Source organism: Carcharhinus amblyrhynchos, chromosome 4 (assembly GCF_965287045.1).
Source record: "Carcharhinus amblyrhynchos chromosome 4, sCarAmb.v2.hapA, whole genome shotgun sequence".
In the NCBI taxonomy this organism is placed as follows: Eukaryota; Metazoa; Chordata; class Chondrichthyes; order Carcharhiniformes; family Carcharhinidae; genus Carcharhinus; species Carcharhinus amblyrhynchos.
The window spans coordinates 48059139-48073805 of NC_137327.1; the positions used below are offsets into that span (position 1 = coordinate 48059139).

Sequence of the window (14667 nt, forward strand, 5' to 3'; positions counted from 1 at the left end):
GCATCAAGCTTCATTCATTCTCACCCATGTTTGCTTGATCTCCGTTAGTTCCAATTTGCATATGAATTGATTTTAAAATTCTTATCGTGTTAATATCCTTCCATGGCTTTGTCCCCTTCCATCTCCTGCAACTCTTCAAGATCTCTGCACTCTTCCAATTCTTTTCCACGTCCTCAATTTTCATTACTCCACAGTTGGCAGCCATGCCTTCAATTACCTCTGCCCTAAACTCTGGAATTACCTCCCTAAGCCCCTCTACCTCCCCTGTCTTTAAGTTGCTCTTTACAAATTCTACATAAGAACAGAAGAAATAAGAGCAGGAGTAGGCCATCTAGCCCTTCAAGCCAGCCCCGCTATTCAATAAGATCATGGCTGATCTGAAGTGGATCAGTTCCGCTTTCTTGCTTTCTCCCCATAACCCTAATTCCCTTGTCTATCAGAAATCTATCTACCCGTGACTTAAATATATTCAACAAGGTAGCCTCCATCACTTCAATGGGCACAGAATTCCAGAGATTCACCACCCTTTGAGTGAAGAAGTTCCTCCTCAATTCCGTTCCAAACTGCACCCCCCCCTTATTTTGAGGCTGTGCCGTCAAGTTCTGCTTTCCTTTCTAAGCGGGAAGAATCTCTCTACCTCTACCTTATCTAGCCCCTTAATTATCTTGTAAGTCTCTATAAGATCCCCTCCCCTCAGCCTTCCAAACTCCAATGAGTACAGACCCAGTCTATTCAATCTCTCTTCATAAGCTAACCCCCTCATCTCTGGTATCAGCCTGGTGAACCTTCTCTGTACTCCCTCCAAGGCCAATATATCCTTTCGCAAATAAGGGGACCAAAACTGCACACAGTACTCCAGTTGCGGCCTCACCAGTACCCTGTACAGTTGCAGCAAGACCTCCCTGCTTTTATATTCTGTCCCCCTCGCTATAAAGGCCAACATTCCATTTGCCTTCTTGATCACCTGCAGACTGAGTTTTTGCGATTCGTGCACAAGGACCCTCAGGTCCCTCTGCACCATAGCATGCTGCAGCTTTTCACCCTTTAAATAATAATCCCTCCTACAGTTATTTCTACCAAAGTGGATAACCTCATATTTGCTAACGTTATACTCCATCTGCCAGGTCCTCGCCCACTCACTCAGTCTATCCAGATCTCTCTGCAGACTTTCCGCGCCCTCCACGCAATTTGCTTTTCCACTCATCTTTGTGTCATTAGCAAATTTTGTTACCCTACACTCAGTCCCCTCCTCCAGATCATCTGTGTAAATGGTAAACAGTTGAGGCCCCAGCGCCAATCGCTGTGGCACTCTACTAGTCACCAATTGCCAACCAGAAAAGCTCCCATTGATTCCAACTCTGTTTCCTGTTAGATAACCAATCCTCAATCCATGCTAACACTTTACCCCCAACTCCGTGCACCCTGACCTTCTGCAGTAAGCTTTTGTGAGGCACCTTATTGAACGCCTTCTGGAAATCTAAAAACACCACATCCACCAGTTCCCCTCAGTCTACTGCACTAGTCACATCTTCATAGAAATCCAATAAATTTGTTGAACACGACTTCCCCTTCATGAAGCCATGCTGCGTCTGCTTGATCAAACCGTTCTTTTCTAGGTGTCTTGCTATTTCTTCTTTGATGATGGATTCTAGCATTTTTCCAACTACGGACGTTAAGCTAACCGGCCTATAATTCCCTGCCTTTTGTCTGCTACCTTTTTTAAACAGCAGTGTAACATTAGTTGTTTTCCAATCCTCCAGCAGTTCCCCAGAGTCCAGCGAATTTTGGTAAATAATTACTAAGGCATTCGCTATTACTTCTGCCATTTCTTTCAGAACCCTGGGATGCATTCCATCCGGTCCCAGGGACTTGTCTACTTTCAGTCCCATTAGTCTATCAAGCACTATCTCTCTAGTGACAGTAATTGTATTAAGGACCTCATCTCCTACCATCCTTCTATCTTTAATATTCGGTAAGCTATTTGTGTCCTCCTCCGTGAAGACTGACACAAAAAACTTATTTAAAGTCTCAGCCATTTCCTTGTTACCCACCGCTAAATCCCACCACTCGTCCTCCAAGGGTCCAACATTCACTCTAGCCAGTCTCCTCCTCTTTATATATTTGTAAAAACTTTTACTATCATTTTTCACATTTGGAGCTAGTTTAGCTTCATACTCTATCTTTCCTTTCTTTATCACTTTCTTAGTCATTCTTTGTTGTTTTTTAAATGTTTCCCAATCTTCTAATTCCCCACTATTTTTAGCCGCTCTGAACGCATTGGCTTTTAATACCCTCCTTTATTTCCTTCGATAACCATGGCTGGTTATCCCTTTTCTTACAGTCCTTCTTTACCATCAGAATATATTTCTGCTGAGTACGGAAAAAGATCTCCTTAAAAATCCTCACTCTGACCAAACTGCTAGCCACCTGCCCTAAATTCTCTACGCATCTCAGTAATAAATCTTGTCTAGTAACACTACTGTGAAGGATCTGTGGACACATTACTATGTTAAAGGCGCAATAAAATGCACATTTTGATTATTAGAGGTGCTGTCCTTCATGATGAGACATTAAACTGAGACGTCATCTGCCCGCACAAGTTGACTGAAAAGATCCCATGACAATATTCAAAGAGCAGAAGAGTTTTCATGTGCCCAGACTAATAGTTAGCCCTAAACCAGTAAATTCATAATGCTACATTTCCTACACTACAACAATGGATACACTTCAAAGGTACCTCATTGGCTGTATAGCTCGTCCCATATCCTAAAGTTGTTGAAATCTCGTGTAACTGCAATTTCTTTTTTTTCTCTCACATACAGGAAGTTAGTAATGATGAGTTTTATTAATAATCTTTCTTTTTAAATCCTGTGTATACTCAGATGTTTACTCAACATTATATGACAAGTTCTCTTAGTCAACTGAAACTTAATATAACAACTTCTTAATATAACAACTTGCTACTGCTGGGAAGCTTGTACCAAACAGCACATTTATCAAACTGCTTGTGCACCAGAAATGCCAACTTCCTTTTCTGAGAATGATTTGCATTAGAATCACAGAATTGTGTACTGCAGAAGAAGGCCATTCACCCCATTGAGCCTATACCAACAACAATCCCACTCAGGCTGTATCCCCATAACTCCACATATTTACCCTGCTAATCCCCCTTAACACTAAGGGCAATTCAACATGCCCAAACAACCTAACCCACACATCTTTGGACCGTGGGAGAAAACTGCAACACTCAGACAAAACCCACACAGACATGGAAAGAATGTGCAAACTCCACACAGACAGGCACCCAAGGCCAGAATTGAAGCTGGGTCCCTGGCACTGTGATGCAACAGTACTAACCACTGTGCCACCCTTATAACTGAGAAATACAGATTTGAAGAATTTTTGACTCAAAAAGGCATGAAGAAAAGTCACAAAGAGCAGATAATACAACTGGGTCTCAGCTAGAAATCTCTACTGAACAAATATTTGATGTTACTCCATTATGGGTGTAAGGCTACTTCACAGTGAATTCCTGTTTATGGTGACCACATATCAAAAAGAAAAACCCAACGAAAGCTGTGACTTCTCGCTTATTTAATGATGCCTCTGTTCACTACAGTTGTTCCCAGTAGCGGTTGCATCTAAAGGACTCTCTCTCTCATTCCCTGTACGTGCTGTTAGGTTCACACCATGATGTAATTTATAGGATTTGCCATTAGGAAAATCACTAATTAGGGGCTCAGTGGCTGCACAGTGTTCGTGTTATTCTCATTAATGGACTTCTGAAGTCCCATGTTAAGACTGAAACACTGAACTGTGGCTATTGCAGTAAATTGAATTTGTGCAACAGTTCATTTCTCCAACTTGTTGAAGTTAGCATCAGTGAAGTGGTTGAAGTTATTCAGTACATCCACCTCAAAATCACTTGGCTAAAAATATGTAAAATATGTGGGTGTAATGTTACTAACTATTTGAGCTTTTGATTCCTGTTAACTCAAGCGAATATACGATAGTTGGAGGGAGCACTTGATTTGAAATAGGGGTTTTTTTATCATGTAAATATTAGGTATCCACTGATGTCCTTTTACTAATGTGTTGTGACAGAATAAAGGATAAAACAGGGGAACAGAGGACCAGGCATAGAGCTGTTAGTTTCCGTTCTCAATCTTTAACTTGAAAGTGTTTAGAACAAAGCATTAAAATAAATTAATCTTCAATTATGTTTTTTGTTTAATTTATTCCTTCACAGGATGTGTGCATTGCTGGCTAGGCCAGCATTTATTGCCCGTCCCTCATTGTCCTTGAGAAGATGATGAGTGGCCTTCTTGAATCGCTACAGTCCACATGGTGTAGGTACAACCACACCTGTTCAAGAGTTCCTGGATGTTGACCAGCGACATTGAAGGAATGGTGATATAGTCCCAAGTGTGGATGGTGTGTGGTTTGCAGGTGGTGGTGATCCTATACATCTACTGCCCTTGCTAGGTAGTAGAGGTCACGGGTTTGGAAGGTGCTATCGAAGGAGCATCGGTGAGTTGCTCAAGTGCATCTTGTAGATGGTACATATCATTGCCATTGTGGAAGGAGTGAATGTTTAATTTGGTGGATGGGTTTCAAGTGAAGAGCTCTCCATCATATTCCTGACTTGCACTTTGTACGTAAGCGACCAGTTTTGAGGAGTCAGCAGGTGAGTTACTTGGTTAGGTCCTTAAAAAGGAACTTTTTGCACAAGAATCAAGATATTATCCAAATGAGTGCAGGTGTTTACATATTGCAGCTTATATTTAATGTTGGGAGGATCAGGCAGAAAGACTGTACATTGCACTCTATTGATCTTTTTTCAGAGTGTCAAGTATTTATCTGTGTTGTAGGTGATAAGTTGCTATTTAAAGTACAGCTCCTGTGTACATGTATAGACATATAATAGTCTGCAGACCTTGCATGCTGTACAACATCCTTAACCAATTTACTGTGATGTTGCTCTAACCCTTAGACCCTGTTAAATAAGTAAACGAGTGGTACAGGTTGAAATAGTTTGGTCATTGCTGCTGTAATTTTGCTTTCCTCTTCCTTTCAGTTGTGCTGGACACAAATAAATGGTTTCATGAAACACACATTTTGGGAGAAGAGCTCAGTATTACTATTGGCTCAGAATATGACTGAATTCTGACAGGTCTTCACCTCAGGAAACAATGTTTAATGCCATATTGTTATGGCATCAGAGGAAGAATGGAGAAAGGATGCAAAGATTGGTTACTGACTCCATTCATTCAGGTTTGGGTGTAGCCCCAGCTGTGTGCATGAGAGACAATTGTACACAACCTCAAATGATGGTCAACAGAAGGGACTGTTATCATAGTATGTCTCTCTTAACTGGCAGTCTTTTAAAGCTTCATTGAAGAATGTTAATTGTTTGGTATTTTTGAACATTGAAATAGACCTGTCGAGGGTAAATGGGGCTCATTAATACCTTATCTCTGTCACTATTTGTTTTTTAAAAAAAGACATTTTCAGCAGATCTAAGGCATTTTTCCTTTGGATAATTGGCTTTTAGAAAATAAGACTGAGTGGTGAAGGCAGCGTATATGGGGGTTCCCCAGGCATCTGTTAATATTTTCATTGAGTCCTCCGTACACACAATTGAAGATTACAATCATAAAATGCTGAAAACCAAATTCAACCCAGTTTCAAAAATCATGTTTTATTTCTGCCCCTGCCAATATTTTTAAATCTCAGGCCTGAACACTGGAACAAAGTTCAGGCTGGAGCTATCTCTCCGGTTTTCCTGCTAGGTACTTCCATTCGCATTGGTTTCTGTTCAGCGGGTTTGTATTTTCTTTATTCATTGGTTGACCATTGGGTCTTTTTTTTAAAGTATATAGACCTCTGTCATCCCATCACTTGTGACTTGGAGGACGTGCAGCACTTCACCTATCTGTCCTGCTCACTTGCTGATTATGAAGGACCATAAGTCTTAAAGAGGGAATCACACTTAGAAGGTGAACCGAACTTTCAGATAGTGTATTAAATTACCTGGAAATTGCAACATGGAGCCAGCGCCTTTGCCCTGGTTGTATTGATGATAATCTTCCACATGAATAGCAGACCCACTACTCATTGCCTGCACTATTCCCATGGCCCAGCTACTAACTGATGTTGTCACTTTAGTTTAAGCAAAGTACTTGTTAAATATTCCACAATATTATAGGCTTCCAGTGAGATGATTTTGCAGCTACTAGCTTTTTGTTCCAATTCTTGAAAACTTTTTTCAAAATGACAGCTCTGAATAAATTCAGCTTTTGATTCAGTTTACACTGTTGCATCTTTCATGATGAGTGGTAGCTGTGATTAACATGGCTATTTTCATCAATATCTTTTGCAGCCAGCATTAATTTTTCCAGACACTTCTAGCTTGATGTTAGAAATATTTATAGTGTAAAAGAAAAAGTAGTAGCAGGAAGGTTTTCACTGTTAAATGTAATTGAAATATAAAAACTAAAAAGCTTAATAACGTACACCAACTATCCAATTTGCACAGATAAAAGCTAAGGCACTCTCCACCATGACATGATGGATCAGCTGTACACTTTGGCACAGAGCTATTCAGACTAGAAAGGGCCTAGGTTTGAGCAATGGTCTACATTGAGTTGATAGGTCATGAGAATGACTGGTATATGTCCAGGTTTTGGGAGAGATGGGTGGTGTTTGTGGGGAGGAAATGAAAAAGTTGGGTCCTGCTCCTGATTGCTACCCAGTGATCCCTGCTCTTCTGGAGTGAACCTTTGGCTTACTGGTTGAGGTGGAAGACGTGAACTTTGAAAGCCACCCCATTCCTTGTGAGCAGCGGGCTCAATTCCCGCGTCGGGTGACTGTCCATACACATTTTACCCATGACTGCATGGATTTCCTCTGGGGTGCTGCAGTTTCCTCCCATACTCCAAAGATGTGTGGCTTAGGTTGATTGGCCATGCTAAATTGCCCCATAGTATTGGGGGGGTTAGTAGGGGTAAATATATGGGGTTACGGGGATAGGGCCTGGGTTGGATTGTTGTTGAGGCAAGCTCGATAGGCCTCCTCCCGTACTGTTGGGATCCTATGATTAGCTGTCCACCAGTACTTTCCGATGGAGCTATGAATATTTGTATCTCATGCTTCTGCTATCTCCTCCCTAGTTTTCTTGAGTTTGCATGGGTGCACACCATCCAGACCTGGTTCATCTTCCCCCACAGCCATCCCATCATCACATCCAGTTGCTGTTACAGCCCAGGAAACCATTACATATTGATTTCCTGCAGTCTCTCCTTTTACCTCTTTGTCACCATGCTTCTTTAAGTGTTGCAGTTAGCAGGAGGTCACGTTAGAGCCATTTCCATATTGCTTACTATCGATAAGAGCCCTGAACGGTACCTGAATTCAAGCCGAAGTGTCCAGAACTGTCCAATTTCTGTTCACTTTGGGATTGTCATGTGGTTCATTTGTCTAATCCCCTTTGCGTCTTGTGTTCTTGTGTCCTGTGAACAACTCTTGTCAGAACTTCTCAAGTCATTTGATGTAACCCATCAGTGTGATGTATATATGAAAATAAGCATTTATGTGGTAATGAGTTATTCTTGTAATTTTAATTTTGCCTGTTGGTTGTTCAATTTCTCGCTTTCTATCCCAACTCTATTATTTTCAAGTTTATCCTCCAATGAAGAATCTATTTTATATCTAATGTTTTAACTTGTCTAAAGATGGTGGCGGATGGGTGGGGTAGAGAATAAATTACCTAAGGGAATTTAATGGCACCATTACAATGGAGGAAAGCACAATTGGTGAGTTAGCAAAAAATCCTTACAGCACTGCTTTAGATTAGACATATTCCAAAACCGTTTGCACACATGAATGTTAACCTATAAATCAACTCTGGTTGAATTTTCCCATCCAGCAAATACCTCACAGCTAAACTTGGCACTCCCAGCTTAGATTGTAAGAAAATGTTAATACTCCGTATCAGTGATGTTTGGATGTATATCACAAATATGTGTGAATAGGTTATCATCTGTAGTTTGTTTTTGTCTGATCTTATCTGAACTTGAGTAGTGCTAAAATAAAAAACATTTTATCAAAGCTTTTTGTCTTGCACTCGTCAAGACAATTGCAAGGACGCCAATGTCAAGGGAAACACAATTTTATACTGTATGAGAAGAGGGTGCTGATTGGTAGAGGCATTACCATGAAGAATGCAGCAGTTGATTGTGACTGACAGTTAACTATGTTGTCTGAAATTTAAACCAGGTAGGTTGACTGTGGTCAAGGCTTTGCCCAAACAGTTGTGCCTCCTGGCATTGGCATCCTTGGTGATTGTCTAGTGTAAGATGAAAAGTTTTGACAAAATGTGTTTTTTGCAATGCTTGAGTTCTGTACTCCAAGCGACTATTTATCTGAACTCTTGTATTTGAGCTCCTAATTTCCATTCCTATCAGTTATTCCATAGTTCACTCTAAAAAGGCTGAGCTTTTATCAGCTGTTTTGTTTAAGCTGTCCCTTTCTAAGCAGTGAATGCTATATCCTTTTGAAGTGCAAAGTTGGGTGTGTTACATGTAGCATCTTATAACCTCAGTTACACATTTGTCTTCAAATTCCTTGGCTTCACTTGTTTATAGTGAGGGCACTTCTGTAACTGAAGCGTTTGCAATATGTACTTGCTTAATGTGTAGTTTTAAGATCTTCAGTTCCTGTTCAAAAGGTGTGTGGTTACCTGGGCCTTGTATTATTTAGAGTCCTGTGGACATCTCTTGTTAAAACTTCTCAAGTTACTTGATGTAACCCATCTGTGTAGTGTATATATGGAAATAAAGCATTTATGTGGTAATGGATTATTATATTTTTTCTTTACTAATTCTGCTTGTAATTATGTTTAAAGCTGTCAGATTGTGCAGTGTTATTCTGCTTCCAGGGACTACTTTTGACAAAGTTAAAACTCCGAACAGAAATTTACTGTGCCATTTCATCAACTTACACTTGTAAATCACCTTCAATCCAGCAATTTGCCCCAAGACACTTCACATAGCTTAAAATGGCTGGAACAGAATGAGGAGAGAAGAAATCAGTTGGATCCCAAAGGGGCAGACCTCTCTTCCAGTAGTGTTCCAATATGGAACCTCCAAGACAAGCACCCAAACTCACCACCCTTTCCTGAACAGGATTGCCACCCTGAGAAAATGAATTCATCAGCTTAGAGGTCATAGAGTTTACAGCATGGAAACAGGCCCTTTGACCCAACTTGCCCATGCTGCCCTTTTTTTTTAAAACCCTAAACTAATCCTAATGGCCTGCATTTGGCCCTTATCCCTCTATACCCATCGTATCCATGTAAGTGTCTAAATACTTTTTAAAAGATAAGATTGTACCTGCCTCTACTATTACCTCTGGTAGCTTGTATCAGAAACTCACCACACTCTGTGCGAAAAAATTGCCCCTCTGGACAGTTCTGTATCTCTCCCCTTTCACTTAAACCTATGCCCTCTAATTTCAGACTCCCTAGCTTTGGGAAAAGATATTGACTATCTACCTTGTCTATGCCCCTCATTATTTTATAGACCTATATAGGGTCACCCCCCAGCCTCCTATGCTCCTGAGCAAAAAGTCCCAGTCTATTCAGCCTCTCCTAATAATTCAATCCAAGTCCCGGTAGTATCGTAGTAAATCTTTTCTGCACTCTTTCTAGTTTAATAATATCCTTTCTATAATAGAGTGACCAGAATTGCGCACAGTATTCCAAGTCTGACCATATCAATGTCTTGTATAACTTCAACAAGACGTCCTATCTCCGGTATTCAATGTTCTGACCGATGAAACCAAGCATGCCAAATGTCTTGTTCACCACTCTGTCCACCTGTGACTCCACTTTCAAGGAGCTATGAACATGTGCCCCTAGATCTCTTTGTTCTGTAACTCTCCCCAATGCCCTATCATTAACTATCTGACCATCCTGTCCTGGTTCAATCTACCAAAATGCCTTACCTCGCATTTGTCTAAATTAAACTCCATCTGCCATTCGTCAGCTCATTGGCCCAATTGATCAAGATCCTGCTGCAATTGGAGATAATCTTTCTCACTGACCATCAGGCCACCAATCTTGGTGTCATCTGCAAACTTACTAACCACATCCCCTATATTCTCATACAAATCATTAATATAAATGAAAAATAACAGTGGACCCAGCACTGATCCCTGAGGCACACCGCTGGTCACAGGCCTCCAGTTTGAAAAATATCTCTCTTCAACCACCCTCTGTCAAGAAGCCAATTTTGTATCTATTTAGATATCTCATCCTGGATCCCGTGAGATTTAACTTTATGCAACAACCTACCATGCGGTACCTTGTCAAAGGCCTTGCTAAAGTCTATGTAGACAACATCAACTGCACTGCCCTCATCTATTTTCTTAGTTACCCCTTCAAAAAACTCTTCAAATTTGTGAAGCATGACTTTCTGCTCACAAAGCCATGGTGACTGTACTAATCGGTGCTTGCAACTCTAAATGCCTGTAGATCCTATCTCACAAAACACCTCCCAATAATTTCCCCACCACAGGTGTGAGGCTAACTGGCCTGTAGTTCCCAAGCTTTTCCCTGCAGTCCTTTTTAAACAGAAGCACAACATTTGCCACTCTCCAATCTTCAGGCACCTCACCCGTGACTATTGATGATTCAAATACCTCAGCTAGGGGACCCGCAATTTCCTCCCTCGCCTCCCACTAAGTCCTGGGATATATCTCATCAGGTCCCGCAGATTTATCTACCTTGATGCACTTTTAAGACCTCCAGCATCACCTCTTCTGTAATATCTACACTCCTCAAGACATCAATATTTAATTCTCCAAGTTCCCTAACAGCCATGCTTTTCTCAACAGTAAATACTGATGAGAAATATTCATTTAGGATCTCACCCGTCTCTTGTGGATTCGCACATAGACTACCTTGTTGATCCTTAAGAGGCCTGATTCTCTCCCTTGTTATTCTTTTGCCCTTTATGTATTTGTAGAAGCTCTTCGGATTCTTCTTTGCCTTATCTGCCAAAACAATTTCGTGTCCCCTTTTTGTCCTCCTGATTTCTCTCTTAACTCTACTCCTACACCCCCCCATACTCTTCAAGAGATTCACTTGATCCCAGTTGCCTATGCATGTCATGTGCCTCTTTCTTCTTGATGAGGGCCTCAATATCCTGAGTCATCCACAGTTCCCAACTTCTGCCTGCCTTGCTCTAACAGGAATGTATTTACCCTGAACACACTTAACACACTTTTGAAAGCATACCACTTACCAGATGTCCCTTTTCCTTTCCACAGACTGCCCCAATTAAGTTTTGAAAGTTCCTGCCAGATACCATCAAAATTGGCCTTACTCCAATTTAGAATATTAACTTTTGGGACTGACCTATCATTCTCAATAGCTATCTTAAAACTAATGGAATTATGGTCACTGGTCCCAAAGTGATCCCTCACTAACACTTCTATCACCTGCCCTTCCTTATTTCCCAAGAGGAGGTCAAGTTTTGCCCCCTCTAGTTGGGCTATCCACATACTGAATGAGAAATTCCTCCTGAATACACTCAACAACACCTTCTAATACTATGGCTGTCCCAGTCAATGTTGGGAAAATTAAAATCTCTAACTATTACCACCCTATTTTTCTTGGAGCTATCTTTAATCTCCTTACATATTTGCTCCTCAATTTCCCGCTGACTATTTGGGGGCTTATAGTACAACCCTATGAAAGTGATTTGCCCTTTCTTATTCTCAGTTCTACCCATATAGACTCAGGCTGAACCCTTGGATATATGCCCTCTCAGTACGGCTGTGAAGCTTTTTCTAATCAAAAGTCCAACTCCCCCTCCTCTCTTACTTCCTGTTCTATCTTCCCTATAGCATCTATACCCTGGAACATTAAGCTACCAGTCCTGTCCCTCCCTTAGTCATGTTTCAGTAGTTGCTATAATATCCCAATCACATGTAACCATCAATGCCCTGAGTTCATCTGCCTTGCCCATCAGGCTTCTTGCATTGAAATAAATGCAATTTAATCTGGACTTCCCTTGCTCTCTGTCTTGCTTATATCTGATCTGCCTGCTACTAGTCCTGCTTCATAAACTGCTATTTCCTTTAATCCCTGAACCATTTCCAACTTCATTCAGGCCTGCTCAGAATTCCTGTTAAAATTCATCTGATTTAAGTGTCAAAAGCACATTTAATTTTATCTTTTGAGATGACCGATCCACCTTCATTTTTTTCCTCAATCACTTAAACATGTACTGGGAAAGTACAGCGATGACATTTTAGTTATTTGATTGAAGTCATGCTTGTTTGTTATTTGCTAACTCCTATTATTTTTATGGTGTTAAATCATGAAAACAAAACAATGCAAGGGTTTTTTTTATCAGACAGTGGAACTTACCATTCACCCTAGGGTCGTTAGCTTTGGTTACTAATAGGAATCAGCTACTATCCATGAAAGTGGTGGTAGGTACTTCGGTGGTCGGTAAGTTAATGGAAAGGGTCCTGAGAGATAAGATTTATGACCATTTGGAAAGATGCAGTTTCATCCGGGATAGTCAGCATGGTTTCGTGAGGGGTAAGTCCTGCCTCAAAAATTTGATTGAATTCTTTGAGGAGGTAACTAAGTGTGTAGACGAAGGTAGAGCAGTTGATATGCATGGATTTTAGTAAGGAGTTTGGTAAGGTTCCCAACGGTAGGTTCATGAAGAGGTGTGGGATAGAAGTAAATTTGGCTGATTGGTTAAGTAACTGGTTGTCTCATAGAAGACAGAGGATTGTGGTGGAGGGAAATTTTCAGACTGGAGGCCAGTTACCAGCGGTGTACCACAAGGATCAGTGCTGGGTCCTGTGCTATTTGTGATTTTTATCAATGACTCGGAAGAGGGGGCTGAAGGGTCAGTTAGTAAATTTGCTGATGACACCAAGATTGGTGGAGTAGTGGATGAGGTAGAGGGCTCTTGTAGGCTGCAAAGAGACATTGATAGGATGCAGAGCTGGGCAGAAAAGTGGCAGGAGGAGTTTAACCCTGGTAAGTGTGAGATGATTCATTTGGTAGGACAAATTTGAATGCGGATTACAGGGTCAAGGCAGGGTTCTGAGGAATGTGGAGGAACAGAGAGATCTTGGGGTTCATATCCACAGATCTCTGAAGGTTGCCACTCAAGTGGATAGAGCCATGAAGAAGGCTTATTGTGTGTTAGTGTTTACTAACAGGGGGTTTGAGTTTAAGAGCCATGGGGTTATGCTGCAACTGTACCAGACCTTGGTGAGACCACATTTGGAATATTGTGTGCAGTTCTGGTCAAGTCACTATAAGAAGGATGTGGAAGCATTGGAGACAGTGCAGAGGAGATTTACCAGGATGCTGCCTGGTTTGGCGGGTAGGTCTTATGAGGAAAAGTTGAGGGAGCTGGGGCTTTTTAGAGCGAAGGAGGATGAGAGGGGACTTATTAGAGGTTTATAAGATGATGAGAGGGATAGATAGAGTGGATGTGCAGAAACTATTTCCTCGGGTGGATGTAGGTTCATGGTGGGAGATATAGGAGGAATGTCTGAGGTAGATTCTTTACTCAGAGAGTGGTTGGGGTGTGGAATGCACTGTCTGCTGTGATAGTGGAGTCAGACACTTTAGGAACTTTCAAGCAGTTATTGGATAGGCACTTGGAGCACACCAGAATGATAGGGAGTGGGATAGCTTGATCTTGGATTTGGACATAGCTCGGTACAATGTCAAGGGCTGAAGGCCCTGTATTGTTCTTTGTTCTATGTTCTAAAGGACCATTGTTATATGATTGCTCTGGTGCTTAGCAGTAATGAAGTGGAGATGCTGGCATTGGACTGGGGTAAACACAGTAAGAAATCTCACAACAGGTTTATTTGGTAGCAAACACCACTAGCTTTTGGAGTGCTGCTCCTTCGTCAGGTGAGTGAGAGTTCTGTTCACAAACAGGGCATATAAAGACACAAACTCAATTTACATAATAATAATTAGAATGTGAGTATTTACAGCTAATCAGTGTTAGTGGAGAGAGTGTTAAGCACAGGTTAAAGAGATGTGTATTGTCTCCAGATAGGACAGTTAGAGAGATGTTGCAAGTCCAGGCAAGTGGTGGAGTTACAGATAGTGTGACATGAGCCCAAGATCCCAGATGAGGCTGTCCTCATGCGTGCAGAACTTGGCTATCAGTCTCTTGTCAGCGACTCTACACTGTTGTGTGTCATGAAGGCCGCCTTGGAGAACGCTTGCCCGAAGATCAGAGGCCGAATGCCTATGACTGCTGAAGTGTTCCCCAACAGGAAGAGAACAGTCTTGCCGGGTGATTGTCGAGCGGTGTTCATTCATCTGTTTTTCAAAAGTAATCACAACCATGAATAGGAAATTCCAGAAAGCTCCCTGCCCCACTTTTAATCCCACAATCATCAGAAAGTGACTGTCTTTGTCTTTGCTTTTCTTTATCGCGGTGTTATCTGATTTAAAGAATCATTGTTTCATTATTAATGATCAAACTTTCAGTTCTTGAGGTTGGAGACTGCCTCACATTTATTACAATATTCATTTGATAAATGATCAAAAAGGATTAGGCAACCAAACCTCTAATTTGTTGAAAGTATATTTTCTGTGAAATGTTG

General features: G+C 41.2%; 1 protein-coding gene across 1 annotated transcript in view; it reads left to right on the plus strand.

Moving 5' to 3' along the window:
* The window catches only part of LOC145341985 (bifunctional arginine demethylase and lysyl-hydroxylase JMJD6-like), a 32764-nt gene extending 23910 nt beyond the window's left edge, over positions 1 to 8854 (plus strand). The window contains exon 4 of the mRNA XM_080187108.1: positions 5078 to 8854. Within this exon, the coding sequence (XP_080043234.1) occupies positions 5078 to 5163 (86 nt within the window). The 3' untranslated portion in view covers positions 5164 to 8854. The remainder of the gene's footprint in view (positions 1 to 5077) is intronic.
* The last annotated feature ends 5813 nt before the right edge of the window (positions 8855 to 14667 follow it).